The 22146-nt window shown below is 40.9% G+C and overlaps 1 protein-coding gene across 1 annotated transcript in view; it reads left to right on the top strand.

The window, feature by feature from the left end:
- The window catches only part of LOC143292766 (uncharacterized), a 65458-nt gene that overhangs the window by 3400 nt on the left and 39912 nt on the right, over positions 1-22146 (top strand). Inside the window, exons 2-4 of the mRNA XM_076603316.1 lie at positions 1013-1187; positions 9832-9931; positions 17645-17675. Of these exons, the coding sequence (XP_076459431.1) occupies positions 1022-1187; positions 9832-9931; positions 17645-17675 (297 nt within the window). The 5' untranslated portion in view covers positions 1013-1021. The remainder of the gene's footprint in view (positions 1-1012; positions 1188-9831; positions 9932-17644; positions 17676-22146) is intronic.

Below are 22146 nucleotides of genomic sequence, written 5' to 3'. Positions count from 1 at the left end.
GAGACAAAATTTTGAAAATCATGTCCCCAAGGACAGGGTTTTTTCAGGTTTGAAAGCAGAAACGCTTCAGTTTAGGAAGAATTGGACTGACTTTAGTCTTATATGGGTTGGAATACCTCAGAGGCATTGGTGGCCCTCGTGCAGATCTTATGGTTTGAAATTGAGAAAAAGCTTAGGGGGCTTTGCCCCAAGACCCCCCCACCAGGGACATTGCCCCATGGACCCCCACTGGGGGCCTTCTGCAGCCCCCAGGCCCCCACCTTTCAGGCTCGATCACAATTTCCCAATCTCATGCCTGATCAAGCCATGTTTTATTTTTGATAGACTGTTGGAGAGTTCCATGCTTACGTGACTTAGAGGTGTTGCATATGATCTGTGCTCTTGAAGTTGATAAGCTCACCAAACTTGCAGGTGTTGCATATGATCTGTGCTCTTGAAGTTAATAAGCTCACCAAACTTGCAAGCAACAGAGGTTGCAAAATGTGCCAAACTGGCTTCTTTTTTTGGACTGTTAGCCCCTTTTTTTTTTTTTTTTTTTTTTTTTTTTTTGCATACAGTGGCACTTCATTGTACAGAATTGGTTGTAGCAACAGTGGCTGTCAACTGAAGAAATGAAGGACAGCAAGTTTGCTGCTTTTGTCTATGCTGATCGTCTTAGGTTTTGCTGGCAGTTTAAAGTAAAATTGAGATCCACATGTGCAAGTTTCACGATGGGTGCGGAACTCTCCAGTGGTTTATTGACCGTTATAGTATGTAAGTGTTAATGTAAAGGGGAAGGTTATTTCAGCCAGTTACATTGAGAATCTTTGTTCAGTGTTGCGAGTTTGACATGGTAAGTATTTATCACCAAACAAGGTCTGAAGGTGTATAATTGAAATTCCTTACTATTTATACACAATACAGTGAGATGTTAATTTATGTTGGTAAGCAAACAATTTTTGTTTTTATTTTAGTTTGAACTGTAGTTTTGAATTGTAACAATAATAACGTGAACTAAATATGTGGTTTTCAGTGAACAACAATGTCACTGGTTCACTACAAGTTCAAGAGCAGTCTCGAGTATCAGCACGTCAAGTTTGATGGCCTGCATATTTCTGTTGGTGACTTGAAGAAAGAAATCATTGCCCAGAAACAATTGCGGCTTGGTGACTTTGAGCTGGAAATCACCAATGCTCAGACTGGTGAACGTAAGTAAACATTTTGTTTTCAAATTAATAGATTCAGGTATTCATGTATTAAATGAACCATGACATTAGTAATTTGATTTTCATGGTGGCAGCTCATAGGAAGCAAAAATGCACAGTGAATACAATTACAAGTGCTTTACATGTTGTGGGACTTTCGTTGATAGTCCTAGTATCCAGCATTGTCAATGAGCATGACCAAACAAGGGAAGGGGTTAACATTTCACAGGGTTTAGGTTTCACGTTGGTCATCAGTCATTTACTCATAGAAATTTGAAATGACAGTTTGATGTTGCAACAAGTTCATTACTTAGTCATTTTAGTGCTTGTATGGAAATGGGGAATATTAAGAAGGCTTTTGCAGATTTCTCTTATCCTACAACAGCAACTGCAATTTAAAACTCTGAAAAATATAATTGCTGCTGTTGTTCCTCTCCAGTTCAGCAGGTGAATATTGTTTAAAAAAAAACAAAAAAAAACAAAAAAACAAAACAAAAACACCAAAAAAACAAAAAAAAAACTTTTAACCTGGCTGGGGGAAAAAAGAGCTATGTTTCACAAAGCCATTTTCACTTGCATGTTATTAACTTCAGTATCAGTTCACCTTTTTGCATAGCTGTCGGTATCCTTTGAGGATGGCTTCAGCACATTGGACTTTTTAACTTAAGAAAGTACTGTTTAAGTGAATGTTTAAAACATCTGCAGATTGCTCTTCTGCTTTGTAAATCTTGAGTGATTTCTTCATCATTCATGGGTAACTTGATTATGCTTGGTTGTTGTGCCGCAGCTTGGCCCATTCCAGTAAAATCAAGATCCAGCCAAAATGCTTTACGAACTAAGTTCCTTTTTCATGCGCACTATCATTTTTACATCAAGTGCACCCATTGGTGGTTTTAGGGGTATGTGTGTGTTTCCATACTAAAACTTCATTGTCACAGCAGAATGGAAAAGTACATCAGCTGTTAAGTTTGAGAAATGATTATCAAAGAACAAGGAAAATCATAATGGCAGATTAGACGTATTCTCCAAATATTTTGATTGTTATTGTCATCTCGGTGACTTCAGTAAGGGTGACCAAAGTTGTGCACACTATTAAAGTGACTGACTATAATATCCAAACCTGTTACAGCCTCTGTAAGCACTTTATCTTCAGCATGTACACCACAAACTATACTATCCAAACCTGTTAAGCCTCTGTAAGCACTTTATCTTCAGCGTGTACACCACACAAAAAAAAGTCTACCCATAGTTGGAATAATGAAGAAAACATACTCATCTTTAAAAAAAAAAAGCCATAGTTTTCTTCAAATGATTGTCTATATTTGCCTGTACTCAGAAACCAGAAAATCTGTTTAAAATCTTGTAATATTAGACATGCATGCATACTGCAAATAGATTTTAATAGTGGTTGACAAACCCAGAACAGTGGCCTTCAGCATTGATTTAGGTGATGATTCATGGACATGAACTGATTGATAAGATTTTTTTATATTTTAGTCAGAATAAGATTTAGCAGCCTCCTTCGCCTCCTTTCAGCATGTCAAGCGCTAAGGCCTTTGGACAAATCATTCTCTGGTTCTAATTGAGCTGTCTTCTTTGTCTCTATCCATGAGTCATTCTCTGGTTCTATTATAGCGGTCTTCAGTCAACATGATAGTGTGAACTATCAATGTGATCTGCCTGCTGATAACGATACATTATTTTTACCATTAAAACTACCATTTAGGTGAATGTATCAAAGATAGTGTAAGAACTTCACACTGAGTTGAAAACTTGTAATTAACTTTTTACACATTGGATTACATTTAAAAACGTTTTGACAGATCCTTCCTTTATAGAATTGTTTCCAATTGTATATTTTAATTTAGTGCCTCATTATATGGCAGAATTTGGCTGCTCCTGGTAGATGTATAGATCATTTTAACTTCCAGACTAGGTAGTTTCTGTTTTGATTAAAATGATAATTTAATTACACATACTTAACCGTGACCCAACTAGTGCAGACTCCAGCAGGGGTCTGACATTCCTGTCCTGTGCAAACTACTATCCGCCTATGCGGAGAAAACGAAAGTAACTACGGCCGATAACCTCCCGGAAGTAGGTAACCTCCCCTTTGTCCGGCTAAATGACTATTAATCAGTGTTTCAGTATGTCAGGTAAAGTACTTAGGTTTGTGATAAGTAACTGACATTCCCGTGGAAAGATGTTTTTTTTTTTTTTTTTTAACTTTTATGCCCTTTCTAGAAGTATTGGCATTAGGATAAGAATATATTGAAAAAATTTTTTTCTTTTTTAAGTCTACCTTCTAAGTTGTCAGCAAAGAATATCCAGAGAAAATTAATTTGTTAAAGGTTACCATGGAAATGTGTGTGCGCACACAGACACAGTACACATACAGGTACATATGCATACAGACATCTGGAACACTGACAACAAAAATCAGCGCACACTTACTGCTGTGTGTACCATTTAGACTTAATTTAAATCATTAATGTTAAAGAATTCATCAACATAATCAAGGGTTTACATGCACATGTACAGGACAAATGTCTTGACTCCTCCACCCACTGATCCAGACTTAATTGGACATTTGTCCTCTTTACAATGAGGTTGATAGGTAAGGACATTGAAACAAATCTCTCAACACAGTGTTCCATGAGGGGCCTGGAATAATATGTAAAGTCTAAGGTTTTGAATCATCTATGATAAAAGTAAACAAAGTCTTACCACTCAATATCAGCATGTTTCGGTTAAATCAACAACAGTGTACTCAGAAAACAAAACAAAAAAAACTGCCTATATAAATGAAAGAATATGAGAATGAAGTAATCATAATGATGACTTGCTCAGTGTTTTCTTGCATTGTGTGCTGCTCGCTTGCTCTCTTGTCCTCCTGTCCCCTGCCCCCCCCGCCCCCCTCCCCCCTCTCTCTATTGTTCAGTCAGAAACTGACTAGGAGGAAATCGTGTATTTTTTTTTAAAGGTTCTATCATTTCCATCATTTACACAGACAAGCATTCTTCTCCCGGTTCAAGACTTTTGACTGTGAACTGAAAGGCTTCGTTTTACAGTGTACCAACACTGACATTCATAGTCACTGTCGTGGTTGCAGCAGTTTCTTGGTTGAAACTATGGGACTGGAACATGCACAGCGTTGCATTTAATCATTGCTCCAGAAAATCTAACCTAACATCACTGATATCAGAAATCATCCATGTATTTTGGGGGGAAGATAGAGAAACTGTTTAGATATGGCCAAGACTTTGGGCGGAAAAGAAGACGTGACTTTCCTGACTAGCACTTGCGCAGAAGTAGGTAGGGCCACTAATTTTTGAAAAGTTATCAAACAGGAACAAAACTTTACAGGTGCAAAGATATTGATGAGATATAAAACCATGTAAAATTTCAAGGCTATATACTGAAGACATACAACACACATCAGCAGAACGCACCACACTGCAATTTATTATTATTTTTAATCAGACAAATGCAACCAATCATGCAACATGGTAGCAAAAGATTTGTCCATCATGTGAAAACAGAATTGCGCCTGAATGGCTTTACACATACTCAAACTGACAAGCCGGCTATTCAGGCATAATTCTGTTTTCACATGATGGACAAAATCTTTTGCAACCATTTATGTTGCATGATTGGTTAAAGTTGTCTGATTAAAGATTGCAGTGTGGTGCATTCTGTTGCTTTTTGTTAAGTTTTAGTACACGATACACTGTACTACTGGACACAAAATATTGTACAACTGAAGCTAAAATGAACCATGTCTGTTGTTCAAGCCAGGAATCTTGTAAAGTCCATCACTGGCCGAGTTCACAACTTAAAAAAAAAAAAAAAAAAATTACATATCTGGTTAGATCAGTCATAAGGTAAGGTTCTATGTTACGATTAGTTTTAAATTTTCTGTACTCTAAGAATCTATCGCTTTCATTAATGTGACTTTTCCACTTTTGCCAACCACAATCGACAAGTCTTTGTTTAAACAACTTTATAGAAGAGTTAACACAACCCATCCCATGATTTTCCCCAATGAAAAAGAAACCATACGTTGCTGATGTATCACGAACCGTAGAAGCCCAGTTTGTTTTTCCTTTTTTAGCTAAACCTAAAAGCATTTTATAGGCCTTGAAAGGTAGTCTGTGTTCTTCCATTTGTGTCAGTTTCAACCATCATCGAATAACGGATATGCCTGAGTTAATAGTTAATGGAAACCATAAATAAGATTGTTTGGTGTTTATGTGCCGACTCCTACAGTCAAAAAGAATAGATGAACACTCTATTGCAGCAAAGGCTTTATCCAAACCCCATATTTGTGCACCATGAAGCAGAATGGGCTTCACCTGGGCATCAAATAATTTTAATGATATGTTTATGGAATTACAGTTTAATTTATAAAGCTTACACATAATACTGAACGCGGCTCTTTTACCCCTGCTAGCCAAATCCTGACATGCATAACTGAAATTCAGTTTGGTAGAGAACATCCTAAATAACGATATGAATTTACAACTGATATCTTAATCGTATTATAAATCATCTCTCTGTACCAGCTAAATATCCATCTTTCCTAAAAACTATAATGCTGCTCTTATTCATATTAACTTTTAAGTTGTAGCTGAGATGCAGCGTTGTAAAGATTATTTAATTGTGTCTGTAAGCCAATCACAGTTTCTGATAGTAACGCAGTGTCATCAGCAAACAAAAGAATAAGCAATTCAATCATAACTTACATTTGCACCATGAATTATTTACAAGAAATTGGTTTTGAAATGTTCAAATTTTATTGACATTACTTTTCTTTTTTTTTTTTCCTTTCTTTTTTCTTTTTTTTTTCTTTAATTTTTTTAAAATATAGTTTGGGTAGTGGTCTACACCTGAGTAGATATTATTCCAACAGTAGCACTGTGAACAGTTTACAAAAAATCGAATCACTGTCAAAAACATGAAAACACGCAAGTAACAATTAACAATAATTTATACAAATAATGAGTATGCTAATATAATAAGTATTTAAAAACATTTCAATTTCAAATGAGAAATTACATGAAGTATACAGTTTACAGTTATCATTTGTTACTGGGGCACATGGTATAAAAAGTAGACATTTTATGGTCAGTAGCTTAATGAAACACAGAGAAAAACACATTTCAAGAAACATTTTTCTAAGTGTAGATCATGTTTCTTTTCGGTGATTACCTATGTAACTGAAACGAGAATTGAAAATGTGACAGCGGTCATTGGCTTTTGGATTCAGGTCTGCGTGTCATAGATACAGAGGTGATTTTGAATAATTTATAGCATGAAATCGAATATCAACACGAAACTGAAATTATAGACCGATAATATATAAACTATTTACTTGATTTCTGTGGTTTAATTGTAAAACAGACATCGTGATTCTGCAGATGAGTGCAAAACATCTACAGCAGCGCTTGGCAGAAATCCAGTTCATGATTGGTTGTCACCTTGAATTGACTAGAAGCAAGCAGCTTGTTCTTCCTGTGTATTACGGACTATGACAAGCAACACCTGGTTCAAAACTTATATCATTTAAAGAAAAAAAAATTAAACATTGTCATCCTTGTCACATTGCGGTTTTTTCTAATTAATGAAATTTGTATTCGTTCGAAAATTAAGCGAATTTTCAGTTGATTCTTAAAAAAAGAAAAAAAGGTTGATTCGTGCTCACTGTGACATAGTTCATTGTCTTAGCTTTACATATGATAGTGGTCATTCAGCCATGTATGTTGTACTTGTCAATGTCTGAAAGAGTTTTCCGACAGTTGGAGTTCGAGTTTGCTGTCAATCGCTCTGTAAAGATGGCACCACTGGTTCTCCGCTGTATACCCTTTGCTCTTATGTTTGAGGTGTATTGCAGTCAGTATTCACACACATAAAAATACAATGTAGGTGCAGATCATAGGTTTGTTTATTGATTGAGATAGATTTATGGAGAAATATGCAGAACAGGCCATGTAACATGATCACAAATACTGGTGAAATTCGGTCAAGTCAGTTGATGTCACCTACCCTTATATAAGGGCTGGACCTGCCTAGCAGAAGACATTATGTTCTGTTTAACCAATCACAGAGTTGGCTGAAATTTCCTCAGTGAATGCATGTAGAGTGTTACTGCCCTTGTTAAGATTGAACTGGTAATCAGGGAAGGCTCATCTTGTTACATAAGTATGTCATGTTATTTCAGCTGACAAACATAGCACAGTGGCATGTTACTGCTAGTCCAGGACAGATACAAAAATGGACAAAATGTCTGTAACAAAACAGTTCTTTTCATGATAGAATAATCATACTGATCACGCTGATATAAACTTGACCGCTGTAGGTGGGCAGGAGCATGATTAGATTTTGATTTTTAATAATTATTTCTCACACATTTGGCCATGAGAGAGTGCCTTACAAAGATCCGCAAGGCATGAGCAAGCTAGGGTTACGCAAGTGCAGTATAAGGGGTCGCCAGAGGAAAGCATTTAGTGCGGTACAGTACTGGTGGCTGACAGCTGCCGCGCTGATGCTATCCTATACCTCCGTTAGTAGGTTACTGCGGCAGATGACAGATACCGTACAGAAGATAAGAGAACTCTTTGGGGTCAAAAGGAAACAAAATTTTTAATTTCATCTATTACATACTAAATTGGTAGAAAACGCAAGTTTGCTTTTATGAATCTTTTACAGTCCTGACATTTCATAAAGAATGAAATCGGTATTATACTGACTGCAAAGGTGAATTTACGAAGGCAGCACGGGATCATTTAGTTCGCAGGAACAATTATGTTGACATTTTACGCAATGCAGAACTTCAGAAATACTTCATGCTCTGCTTATTAACGTGTAGTATATGAATATCTCAATACCTGTCAACTATGTTTGTTTCAATGAACATTGTCGGAGCACTGTCCAGACAATTAATTCAGAAAGCATGGAAGGCAGATGATGGCAAAATAGACCAACTGATGTCTTGGTGTAAAAAGAACGGTATGAAATATATTTTTTTCTTTAGAAATGAAGCACTATTTGCAAATGCGGCTCACGAACCCTGCCGCAGTAGACGCATCGGTTTAGCATGGGAAAGAAAATGTATCTGGCTGGAGTATGAAGGTGGCAAAATGAAGTGCATCAGATAGTCATGAAGAGCAAAGATTGCCTGGAAAATGAAAATGGGTCAGTGTCCAGAACTTTGTTGGAAATGGGGGTCTGTCAGTCTGATTCAGTATAAACATGTCTTTAGAATGATTATTCAAATTTTTCACAGTTATCAGGATTGCAATTCATTAGAGAAATGTCTGCAACAATTTTGTGAGAATATGGTTTGTTCTTGTGTCTTAAATGTGTTGAAAATTATTTTAAAACATCCAAAATTTTCGGCACCATTTTGTGACATGGCAATGTGTCTAAACATGAAGTGGTCAGAAACAAATAAGTACAAACCTGATTAAAATCCAGTACATACAGACCTGATCTATATTCATTCGTTGTGATAATAAAACATTGATCATCAGTAAAAATGGTACATTAAGTTTGAAATATTACGCAAATAAAAACCCCACGTGACAGACGTAAACAACCCATTCCTCTTGATGTATTTTTATTCATTCAAAGGCAAGCACATTCATGAATACACTTCACATTCTTTACTTGCAACAGGTATCAACACATCTATCTTCTGCAGCACATACACTCATTTTCTGAAAAAAAATGACTTCAACTATTTACATGCAATCGACGTCTGTGTTACTTCAGTGCATGTAAACAACCCAATAAAAATATGCATGTAAACAAATTTAGAACTGTTTCCACATAAATCATGCGGATTCATCACGGGAAAGCGTAAATCGGTTTGACAAACACCCTTCAATCGTGTGTGTTTGAACACAGATTCAGAGAATGTGTTGTTTCCGACAGCGTGTGTGATGTACATATGTTACACGGAAATCTCCGATATGTTCATTCGCACCCCGTGGTTGCTATACTAAAAACAACAAAACAGTGTATGTTAATTTTGTCGTTGTTATGGTTTGTTTGTACTTTATCTCTGATCCGATTAAGTTTAGACACAATCACTGTTTCTGGCACATGGCGAGATGCGGTAATGTACGGATACTGGCGTAAGGTTTCAAACCAAGTCAACGCATGTAGTTCAGTAAGACTGTTTTCAGTTGAAGACTTGTTGCATCTAAAGTTCCAAACAAAGTTCAAAGCAGAAAATCACCCCCATAAATTACCTTGATTTTGGTTTTTGCTGTCTGGTGAAGTTTTATCACGAAATGATGTAAACTAGTTTATCAGTTCACGAGACAGACAGAGTGTAGAACGAAACACTGGGGAGATTTGATAAATTTCCTGGCCTATGCCCTTGTTAAGATTGAAGTGGTAATCAGGGAAGGCTCATCTTGTTACATAAGTATGCCACATGTTAGCTGACATAGCACAGTGGCCTTGCTGATGGAAAAAGTAATGGGACATTAGTATTTACCTGCACAACAAAACACAACTAATAACCCAAAGTAACACAGTTGTTAACACTGTTGTTTTACTTACTTGAAAGGTTTCTTTTGGAAATGTGAACTTTTTAACATGTGGATCTTATTTTGTTTTTGTTTTTTTCACCCAACAGCATACAAGAGCAACTCCGTCCTCATCCCGAGAAATACTTCCGTCATAGTCCAGCGTGTACCAGCCAAACCTTGTGCTGCTAGCAGCACGCAGAAATCATGGTGAGTGATACTTGTGAATAACTTGTCCTTTATATTTGGAGTAATTGATGCAGTGCATTCTCAGTGTTGCAAAAGCACTTAAAGCAGTTTTGTTGGTTTTATATATATCATTACTTCTCCACAGTGATTGAGTGGTGCATGTTGGTTTACAGAGAATTGAAATCCGGCAAAGAAAAAAGTTTCATGTTCTGACATGGAGATTTTTTGTGTGTGTGTTACTGCACACACACAAAAAATCTTTAAAAGATGATTGTGGCTTTCATGTAGAAGTGAAGTTGGTGATTTTAGCAGTTTTTGAGATTGATATGAAAATGATTATAATGAAGTAAGATTAATAAATTATATGAATTTGAAATTCAGGACCAACAATGAAAATAATGACAAAAGGATGCATTGGACTGGAGGGTTTGACGATAGTGAATTTTATTAAAGGGGACACAAGGTGAAATAGCACCTTGCTCTTGAAACCTTGCAAAATGATAATAGAACCATTCTTGAAACTTAAAATATGTGCACATTAAAGCAACCATTGATTTGAACTGTCAGTCTAGAACAATGCAGGACGCTGCCATATTGGGCATGACTCTTTAGAAAGGAAACAAGAAGAGGTCAGTTGTGACATTACATGGACTGTGTTAAAGTCAACTTCAAGATTGCTCGGTTTAGTACAGCTGAAAAACGACTTTTTGGGATTCAAACTGCAGGCCCACCAAATTCATTGTTTAAAATGCTGTGACAGTCAAATCATTATCTCTGCAAAATGTACTTTCTTTGGGCACAAGAGTTGCACAGTATTATGCATTGAATATGTTGTGATCTGCTTCGCAAGTCAGCCAGAAGCAAAAGTGAGTCTCCGTACTGTTGATGTCACAACCTTTTCATAATGACAGCCTCATTGACCAGTAAATAAATAAAAATGCAGGCTTATATAATAGCACCGTACCCCCATCTCAAATGGGGTTCAACGCGCTTTACAGTAAGATATACAAATTTAAGACTAAATGACATAAAAATGTGTATAAAAGATAAAATGCAATAAAAATGAAATAAAAATAGAGACATAGTCTCACATCACATTTGCTAAAATACATATTTGGTGTCATATACTGTACCATGTCAAACTGATGCAAACTAGGCCTATTGGTTTGCTCTGCTTGGCCAAATTTCGCGCGGCTAACAGTGAAAAGATGGGCCCACCGCTCTCAGCCAATCAAACGCCTCTAAAAACTATAAGCGCTTAATCATTCCTTTGGCCAAGGCTCTCCACGCCATCTTGTCAGGTTTACGCTCTGTCTCGTCTTACGCTTTTTTTGGCTATTCAGCGTATCCTTTTGGCCTTATTTTGCTGCATGCGGCTTGTGTTTATTGTATTCTTACATTCTGTGTACTCGATTCGACTCGGCACCCTCGATTCGTTCGATTTTTTCTGCCTCTAAGTCGATCCTGTCTTTCCTTTCTCTGTTGGGGGTCGGATTTTCGCTGGGTGCCTAAGCGCGGGTTCCATGCCTCGTGTGCCATACCACGAAGGCAGGGAATCATGATGCTGGGATTGAGACTCGGTAAGAGACTCTCCCAGGCCCGGAGCTCATGATTCCTCCCGATACGGACCGCGGCGATGCGTCGTTAGACGCTGATCGCGGAGGCGACGTTCGTACCAGTAAAACGGTCATGAAGGGGACCGGGGGGAAAGAGGTACGAGCGTCGCCTCCCGAGGTGTCCCAGCGCGAGGCAGGGAGAAGGGGGAATGGCAAGTCCTCTCGTGCTGTGGGGACTCAGCAGCTAGGCGCGACTCCCAAGGGGAGGCCGCGCCCGGCCGTTACCCGGGTCCCCACTCGGAGACGGCCCTCACGGGCCCCATTGCTGTTCCCCCTCCTCCCTTCTCTGTCGACCCCCCTCCCCCACCTCCTTCTGGGGGGGAGAAAAATTTGGTTCCGGGGGGGATCTCTACTTTGCCCACCCCGGGCCAAGCCACCCCAGTCTCCCCACGGGAGGGGATTCGGGGCGCGTGGCAACCTGCTCTGCAGGTCTTCCCGCTATCCGGCCGGTCTCCCCTGCTGGGGGAGGCCCGCGCGTGTCAGGCGGTTCCGGGCAGTCAGCCCGCTCGTCTTCGGGCGGGACTGACACCCAAGTCGGACCTGACCTCCCTCCGACTTGGCCAGGTTTTTCCCTTCATGGAGGTCAAGGCGCCAGTGACCCTTGGGGTTGGGGTCACAGGATGGCTGGTGCCCACGGGTGGTTACCCCCATTCTACCCGTACTGGGGCGCACCTATGGTGCACGCTGGGTTGCCGGGAGGACCAGGGGCCATCCCCTTGTCCGCTCCCCACCGGACCCAACCCAGCACATCTCACAGGGTGACACACACAGCCCCGACAAGTGGGATCGACTTCTTGTCGGTCAGGTCGAGCTCCTCGACCAATATTGCCACTCTGTCCACAAATCGGGCCTCTGTCAACCCACAGGTGACCTCCACGAGGTTTCCACGGCGTACACCTTCGACACGTTCCTTCACAGGGCCAATGAGCTGTGCGAACAGTGTCCAGTTAATCAGGACAAGGGGTCTCCTTCCTCTGTCCCGCCGGGCCTCTTCACCGACCAGAGGTTACACGCTTTTGGCAATAGGGTAGCATCTGGTCTCACGGCAGCTGCAGACACAGCTACCAGCCTTCACTTCAATACTGTGCTAGCGCGGCGTGATGCCATTTTCAGCCTCTCTAACATTCCTGTGGAGGAGAGGGCTGCCCTGCGGTCCATCCCAGCACAGCAGCACTCCCTCTTCGGCCAGTTCCCGCTCCATTTTGTCAGCCACAGGGCAGAGACAAACAGGGAGGTGGCCTCATATTTGGCCCACACCTCTCATGGGCTCCAGGGTTCTATGCCATTGAAGAGACTGGCCACCAGGGCCCCTCCATATACCACGCCGCCTGTCAAGGCAGCGTGTGCCGAATCAGTGGCAGAGGAATAAACCACCTTAGGTCTGTCTAAGCCGACCGGCCATGCCCAAGGCCAGAAGGCAGCACCCCCAATGACTGGGCCCCGATTCAGCACCGCCAGTCGTTCAGCCCCTCCAAGTAGGAAACTTGTCCCGGCATGCACATCAGTGGTGTGCTCTGGGACTCAACGACGGGATTATGTCGGTGCTAGAGTCGGGGTACATGCTGTCTTGGGTGGAGGATCTCCCCCCTCTAAAGATCCACTCTTCCTCCTTAGGTGCCCAGCTCGACGGAGCAGGAGAACGTCCTAGAAAAAGAGATATCGCACCCACTCCTCATGGGGCTATATCTCAACTCTCGGACCGGGCCCCGGTTTTTACGGCTGGTTGTTGGTGATTCCAAAGGTCTCGGGAGGGTGGAGACCAGTTTTGGACTTGTCCCCCCTCAACAAATTCCTCCCCAAAATCAAACTCAAGATGGACACACAGGCACAGATTCGGGAGACCATCCAACAAGGTGATTGGCCTACCTCTATCGATCTGGAAGATGCTTATTTTCATATACTCATCCATTCGGCATCCCGTCGGTACCTGAGGTTCGTGTGGAGGGACAAGGGGATCCAGTTCCCGGCCCTCCCATTTGGTCTGTCCCTTGCCCCTTTCCTGTCTACCAAGGTGGTGCGGGAATTGGTGTCCATCGTCCGCTCAGAATCCATTTGTCTCTGTGTGTACCTGGACGACTTGCTTATCCTGGCCCAGTCGCAGGCCCGGTGCCTGAGTCATACGGCCAGACTTCTAGACCTTTGCTCCCAACTGGGCTTCCTCATGGACCAGCAGATATGCGATCTGTCCCCATGTCAGTCCTTCGACTTCTTAGGGATGAGGTTCGACATGCGGTCTATGATAGTCTCTCTGGCGCCAGATCACTGGTACCGTCTGGCAGGCCTCCTCAGCCACTAGCGCCACTCCTCCCAAGATACAGCGCAGACACTTTCTTCCCTCTTAGGCATGATGGAGTCCACGGCACCTCTCATTCCCCTGGACAGGGCTCTCAAGCGCCCTCTCCAGAGGGTACTGAGGTTACGCCGGTCCCAGAGCACTCAGCCATGGGATACCCAGATATGGCTGGGCGAGTGGTTCCTCGAGGTGACATCAGAGTGGTTAATCACCCCCTTTGGACACAGGGGGTGCCCTTAGCCCCACCTACTCTTCAGGTGGCACTCTTCACAGACGCCTCCTCCCTGGGCTGGGGAGCCCACATGGACTCACTCTATGCAGCAGGGACTTGGTCCCCGGAGGAGCGCCTATGCCACATCAATGTTCTGGAACTGGAGGCAGTTCGCAGGACTCTCCTGCACTTCATGGGGGAGGCCACTGGCAAGACCATCCGCTTGTTCACGGACAAGACGACGGTCGCATGTTATGTGAACAAATGGGGGGAGCGCACTCGGCAGACCTCTCAATGCGGACTGAGGCTCTCCTCCGTTTGGTGCCACAGCAAGGGCATTGCACTTTCAGCGAGACACTGAGCAGGAAAAACCAACTTCTTGGCAGATGCTCTTAGCAGGCCCAAGAGTGTCATGCGCACAGAGTGCACCCTGGACAAGGACAGCCTTCAGGGGGTGTGGGAACAGTGGTTTCGGCCGATGGTGGACCTTGTTCAACAAGAGACTTCCCACTTCCGTGTCTTCGGTTGCCGACCCAGAAGCGTGGGCAGTGGATGCTCTCTCTCTAGATTGGAGCAGTCTGATTGCCTCCGCGTTTCCTCCCTTTCCAATTCTGTCCAAGGTGATACGGAAAGACAGATTGGAACACCCGCAGCCGATCCTCATTGCGCCGAAATGGCCAGCCCAGACCTGGTTTCCGGACCTTCAGTCCCTGACACATGTTCCCACCCCTGGAACTTGAAATCTCATCTGCTGAGGCAGCCTCACTCGGGCACTCCGCATTCCAATCCTCAACTGCTCCACCAGCACGCATGGCTGCTGTGCGGTCGGAACTGTCAGCATCACCATTGAAGTCCTCGACCCCTCGGTCGGCCTCTGTGTTGGCTGTGCTGACCCAGGGGTCTGCCTCCTCTGACCTCCTCTCCATAGTCACCAGAGCAAGGAGGCAGGGAATGGAGACTTTGTATGACTTTCGCTGGAAGATATGGTAGCGGTGGTGTACAGCTCAGGGCATTACCCCTACGAACCTTACGAGCATGCAGCTGGCCAACTTTCTGGCTCTCTGCTCCTCGGTTCATCCTGTCTGCTAGTTCTGTGCGAGGGTACAGGTCTGCCTTCTGTACCACAATGCAAACAGCTAGGTGGTTCCGCCTTTGAAGTGGATTGCCTGCTCAGAGAGGTGGCTAGGGGTGCCCCTCTGAAGGAAGCTAGAGACCCCAGAAGAGTGCCCCTCTGGGACTTGTTCCTGGTGCTGGATTTCATTCGAAAACAGCCCTTCCTACCATTGGGGACTATTCCTGTTGACATCCTCACCCTCAAGACCACTTTCCTTCTGTGGCTGGCCACAGGCAGTCGTAGAAGTGAGCTGCACGGGCTTAGTGGAATGCCACAAGATCTGGCCTTCCACAGAAATGGTTCCATCACTATTCGTTTCCTTCCAGAGTTTCTGGCTAAGAACCAAGACCCTGAGGTTCCTTCCCCCTCTCCGAGGGTCAGACCTTTGTCTGATATTCTTGCCCAAGATGATGAGGATAGGCACCTGTCCCGTTCGGTGTCTCAAATATTATTGGGATAGGTCTCGCCATAGGCGTTCTTCTCAGAGGTGTCTGCTCATCTCCCTCAATGAGAAGTACAAGAAAGACATCGCTGCAGGCACCATTTCCCGCCAGGTTTCCCAAGTCATTCGTAGAGCCTACTCTCATGCACACAGGGATATCAGCTGTCTTCATCCCAGGGCACACGAAGTGCGGGCCATAGCTACTTCGGCTGCTTTCCAGCACTCAGTGCCAACGCAGCATGTCTTGGAGGCAGCCTTCTGGCCGTCTGAGAATCCCTTCATCAACTTCTACCTCAGGAATTTCCGTATGACCAGGGCTGACGGTTCCAAGGGGATTTCCTTTGTCGCGGCTAACACTGCCGTCTCAGTTACAAGGGCTCCCCATATGAACCAGTAGGCGTTGCCCGCCTCCATTTGCTTTAAATTCTGCATCAGTTTGACATGGTACAGTATATGACACCAAAAGGAGGAGTTTGTATTATACTCCATGTTTGGTGTTAAATATACTTACCATGTCAAACTCGAATGCCCGCCCGTCCATCCCCGCGTCTCCGCCGTGGTTCTCATGGGGCATTTTTGTTCATGGCCACGGAATGATTAAGCGCTTATAGTTTTTAGAGGCGTTTGATTGGCTGAGAGCGGTGGGCCCATCTTTTCACTGTTAGCCGCGCGAAATTTGGCCAAGCAGAGCAAACCAATAGGCCTAGTTTGCATCAGTTTGACATGGTAAGTATATTTAACACCAAACATGGAGTATAATACAAACTCCTCCTTTTCAGACTATCTCACGTCATGCTGGCTAAAATCTACTTACTTTAAACTAAGTGAAATCTATGTACGCACGCACACGCGCGCGCGCGCACGCACACACACACACACACACACACACACACACACACACACACACACACACACACACATTGTATACACACACACACACACAGACATGCACATACATAACCCCCCCACCCCCGCATACACACATATATATACTTGAAGCATCACATTTAAATAAAGTTTGTTCTTAACATACACATTTATTTGCTTTAAAGTATTGGACAAGCCGTTACTTAAGACATTGAGCCAAACTACCTTTTATCCCCTGTACATATCCACAGCAATCATAACAGCATCTTTTTTCTTTAAAAAAACACACACAAAAACAAAAACAGTGAAAAATCTTGAGATTAAATTGAATTATTTATGTAGATTATCTTGTGGAATGATCATTAAAATGGTCCTTGTGGTAAAAATGCAAAGACCTAATAAATGTTAAAATTCTTTTGTGGAAAAAGCAAGATTTTTTTCAGGGATTCAGGTGTGTCCAAATATTTAAGAACTTTGGTATTCAGAATGCCGCATGTAGGGTCATCACTGGATTAGTACTTTGTTTATCTTGTTGGCAGATTGATGTTCACTTCATTGTGGATATAGGATAAAGTGAACATTTCTTTGCACACTGAACTAAAAGAAAAAAATTAACCAACTACTTTGCATAATTGATCATGCTTTATGGATGTTAATATTAGAAGATTGGAAACCTGGACAAAAACTAAAAGATTTTTTGGATTTGGCCATTTGGAAAGTGTACGGTAATTTTCTTTTTAAAATTTTTCATTCAGTAACTTACTAAAAAAAAAAAAAAAGAAAAAAGAATCATTGAATTTTATGTTTGTACTTGCGTTTGGGTGCAGGTATGTGTCTGTGTATACATGCTAGGCATTATTAAAAATGTTACGAAGGAAATAGCCTTTCAAAAAGTGAACAATGAAGTTTTTTTAATGTACTGCTGTGACATTTTTTATATAAATGTTTTGTGAGCGATGTTTGATCTTTCAGTTTGATGATTGTAACTCAAGCCTTAGACAGGTTTTGAGGCCTGAACATAATTGTCTGACTTCAGATGAAAAGTTTCTGATTGTTCCACTCTTTCGTGTTCTTTATAACCCCCTCCCTTTCATTTCTTTGAACATTAAATTTAAGGTGTCAAATAACAAACATGTCAGTTTTGAACATCAAATAACCCTAAGTAAGTTTGTTTTTTTCTTTCTATTTCAGGGAGGCATACAAGCTGGAAGTTGCAAAAGCAGTACGTGTTTGGAAGTGTTCTTTTCTTCATGTGGTAACATGTTTAATTTGAAACGTGATGTGTTCAGTCTTGTTATAAATTAAGTCTTCACTGCTGTCTTGGGATACTGCCAGTAAAACCTGAATTTTGGCCCAAAAAGCCTGATACTACTTTTTTCAGTCTTTGATTGTTGGTTTATAATGGTGTTGCTGGTTAAATGTTTTAGTTGTATGTAATCAGTGTGGACCTGGAGAGTACATGGTAGTCAGGTATTTTTACTTTGACAGTCGTTTGTTTATGACCATCACCTTGATCACATTTGCAACAGAATGGAAATTACTCGTGTTGTCTTGTGTGTGCATTTGTGATGTTGAACGAATATGTTCTTGTGTTTGTTGCTTATTTGTGGCTGTTGGATTTTGTGTGAATGCACAGTGTGAGAAATGCTACTGTTTGGGAAAGACTTTCAAGAGTACAATACCTGGAGATATATAGCATTTACTAACTTGACCATATTCCTGGTTTTGCCCATATTCTCACCATCTTCATCCCACACTACACGCACACACACACACACACACACGCACACACACACATGCAATTACGCACATTCCATTCATTATAATCGTATTTCAGCTGTTTGTCTGGTTGGGAGAATTGACATAGCGGGTACCATTTTGTTGATTTTCCTTTCCGGTTTGATTGGTAACTTGCAGTTTCTCTGTGAATGTGACTGTACTTTTGCATACACAAGTCAGGAGTAGTTTGAAACTCCTTACAACTGAAAGGATTGTTTTTCTCATGTCGTTCTCTTGAAATACAGAGAATACAGCTATTATTTGCGAATGCAGTATGATTCTAACAATGTTTTAACCTAAGCTCGGTGGTTGTCTGAATTCCCCCCCCCCCCCCCCCCCCCCCCCCCTCAGAATGTGTGCAGTCACATGTAAGCACACCTGTGTTAAAAAATATACATACTCATGTGTTGAATTTCATCAACCTTTTGTGTATATCTTATTGCTCGTATGCTTCAACTGATACCTCATTGGAATTGTTTTTAAATAATGTGTTGGTTTGTGTTGGTCTCTTTGGCAGCATTTATCCTCCATTTCTGATTTTTAAAATTTGGAATTGTCTTTGAATAATGATATGTTGGTTTGTGTTTGTCTCTTTGGCAGCATTAATCCATTTCTGATTTTTAAAATCTTGTGTGGATGTACAAATATATGTTAAGAAATTGGGTACCATAGTTAGGCAGCTTAATAACGTCTTATGTGACAGCCCTGAGATGGCCTAAACGGTCGGCTGGGCTCTAAACAACATGAATTGAATTGAATTGAACGTCTTATGTGATATCTCAAAAGTCATGCCTGAATTTGGTGATTTTGCCATTTCTGGGGGGAAAAAAATGCTTTTCTGCTGCTAAGAATGAGCCTTCAGTGGCCAGTCAACGCACCAAATATGTACAAAATTTAGAACTATTAATTTTGATAAATATCAGCATTCATTGTCGATAAACATAAATTGATAAAGACAAGGTATGGTCTGAAACAAGCAGTGTGTTTTTCTCTTTTATTTTCATGTTTTTATTGTGAAATTATGAGGCAGTTGAGGAATAGATGGGGTTAGAAGACATTTCCAGTTAAAAAAAAAGAAAATCCAAACACAGCAAAGAAATTTTGGGACCTCTATGATTTGGGGCTTCACTAAGCAAAGCCTCTAAGCACTAAACAGACCCAGAATTTAAGACAGATGCAAACATATTGCTGAAATTAAAAAAAAAGAAAAATATTAGTATACCTTTTTTTTCTTTTTCTTTTTTTTAATTTAAAAAAAAAAACTATATCAATTAGTGCACTTTTGTAATTTTCCTTTTGAGACGTTGATTAAAATTTCTGAAATAAACGTGACAGTTTATTGGCCTTAATCTGATGTTTTGCTGCTTTGAAACGCTGTGTTGAGCATAATACCTTGACGGTTGGTGGGGCAATGAAAAATGATCTTGCTTCACAAGTGAATGTGTTTAATAGTCATATCTGCTGCATGGTTAAGATAAAGGTAATAAGAGGGCATTTGTGATGTTATAGGCTCCTTTGTTCACTTTGTATTTATTTCTTGTTATCCATGATAAATAACAATATTACATTGGGATTTTATTTTGTTATAAACCACTCTTTCCTGAATTTTGTTTGGAAAATGGGAAGGGAATGTCTGACGTCCATGTTTTTTTGTGAGGACAGAAGTGTTGCATAGTAAAGAACTGGTGCTATCAGATACCCTGTCTTTGAAAGGGAACATTTGCCATTTTCCTTTATAACTAGACATTCATTTGAAGCAGTTGCAAACATTTTAGTGTTAAAACAGTCATACCCACCCATATGTTTACATTATGTGATGGATGCTAAGCCCTTTCAGTTTATGTATGTACAGCTAATGTGCCTGTACGATAAACCAAATGGTTCAAGAATGTATTCTTTAACCAATAACATTGCCTTACTCAAGGGAACTACATGCACACAATTTACAGACATGTTGCTGACAAATTGCTTAGGACTTCATTTCAGTTGGTTTATTAACTCCTTGACTGAGCCTTGGTGATCAGAGATCAGCATGGCATGAATTTTAAGTGCAATTTATGGGTGTGTTAAAAAAAAAAAAGAAAAAAAAAAGCGTTCTGATGTGTGTAACAATGTCACATTTTTGGTGGCTTCTTTAGTTTAACTGAGCATATGTGGTTTCAGTGATGAATAATTGGCTCTATATTTGTGGTACTTAATGTAAAAGCCCAGTGTTTCGGCTGTCTGTTTGTCCATTTGTATGTATGTCTGTGGTAAACTGTAGCAAATTCATGAAAGTTTGTCAACACAAATTTTCCACAAATTCTAGAAAATTGTATTGACAATGTACTTCTGGGAAGGACATGAACATTTTAGCAAATCCTGAATGTTTCCAAAGTCAGGTTTCTATTACATTTCTATTTCTTGTTCACAAAACTTTTGACTTTCATCTGACATACTGTTAGGCAGCATTTTGTCATACCTACTGTAAAGTTCAGTCTATTGAACGCACTGGTATATAAGCATCACTGAGTAAATTTTTTATTTAAAAAAAAAATTAACTTCATACACACATAAGTTGCACTGGCTTATAAGTCGCACTTATTACCTGTACCAGAACACATACCAGTACTACGGAAAAGCTGTCTGTACTGTAGGTTATGAAGTAAACACAAGTGGAAACACAAAGAAAAGCAAGCGAAAATACTGCAAGTGCCACACAAAAAAAATGAGATCCATAATTTAGGGATAGTCACTTTATTCAACGTCATTCTGCTCACTGAGTCCACTGAAATCTTCGTCTTCAGTGTCCGTTTGAAGAGAACCAGCACAGCTTCCTCCGCCATCTTTCACTGACTTCACTCTCGCTTTCACTTGATGAACATGAACGCAGGGTGGAGGTCGCTGCTGGTTCGTCGTTTGCACTGTCTGCTAGGTTGATCGCCTTCAATTTGTAGGCTGCATCATAGGCATTGTGTCGCATTTTCGGCATGATGAGGGTGTGTACTTGAGCAGAGTACAACAGAATGCTGATCTGAAGGCTTCAGTGTGTGCGGATTTGATTTTTAAAACGTGAACAGTTAGCACACTAACCTGAAGCTTGCCCAAAGATTCATGAACAGAAAACATGATTTTGGTGAGTAAGGCAGCTAAGAATAGACGAGAACCTGGCACTCCAGGGATCGTTAAAATCCTCAAATAAGCTGCATCATTTCATATGCCGCATAGGTTGAAGCAGGGAGAAAAAGTCACTGCTTTACGGTAGTTCAGGTAGAAACTTCTGTACGGAATTTACATTGATGCTTTAATTACTTTTAGCTGCAGAATTTTGCCAAGTAATGGGGTCTGAATAATCTGTTATAAATTTTTTTCGGAATGGATCTCGCTGATCTAAAACTTGATTTTATATTATGACTCAAGACATGCAAAGGCTGTAGTGTTCTACAGTCAGTGTGGAGATCTTACACTATCTACATTTGGTGAAGTTATTTTGTTGGTAAATAGCAGGGACTCCATTTTGTACATATTCATTAGCATGTGGATTGGATTGACATCAGATAGCTTAGATAACATATTGAAAGGCCACCAAATTTTATTCAAAGAAAGATTTGTGAATAGACCTTGTCATATACAACATGTCCGTGAATATTTGATTCAGTATTTAAAGAAATTTATAATTCTTTTCTTTCATTCCAGTATATAAGCAGGGGTCAACTTGATGTTTGGAAACATATAGACTTTTTTCATGTGTGCATATGTTTTGACAGGGTTTGACAATGAATAGTTTTTGGTTCAGCAGATATTTGTTTCTGAGGATGAGCAAAAATAAATTTTGGATTATGTATATTTTTTTGTAACCCACCACCTCCCTCTCCCTCCACATTGGCATTTTCAATTTTGTTGTTCTGAAGCAGGAATTACATGTAAGCCACGGA

This window comes from Babylonia areolata, chromosome 18, assembly GCF_041734735.1.
Source record: "Babylonia areolata isolate BAREFJ2019XMU chromosome 18, ASM4173473v1, whole genome shotgun sequence".
NCBI lineage: Eukaryota > Metazoa > Mollusca > Gastropoda > Neogastropoda > Buccinidae > Babylonia > Babylonia areolata.
This window is presented reverse-complemented; position numbering and strand designations above follow the sequence as displayed.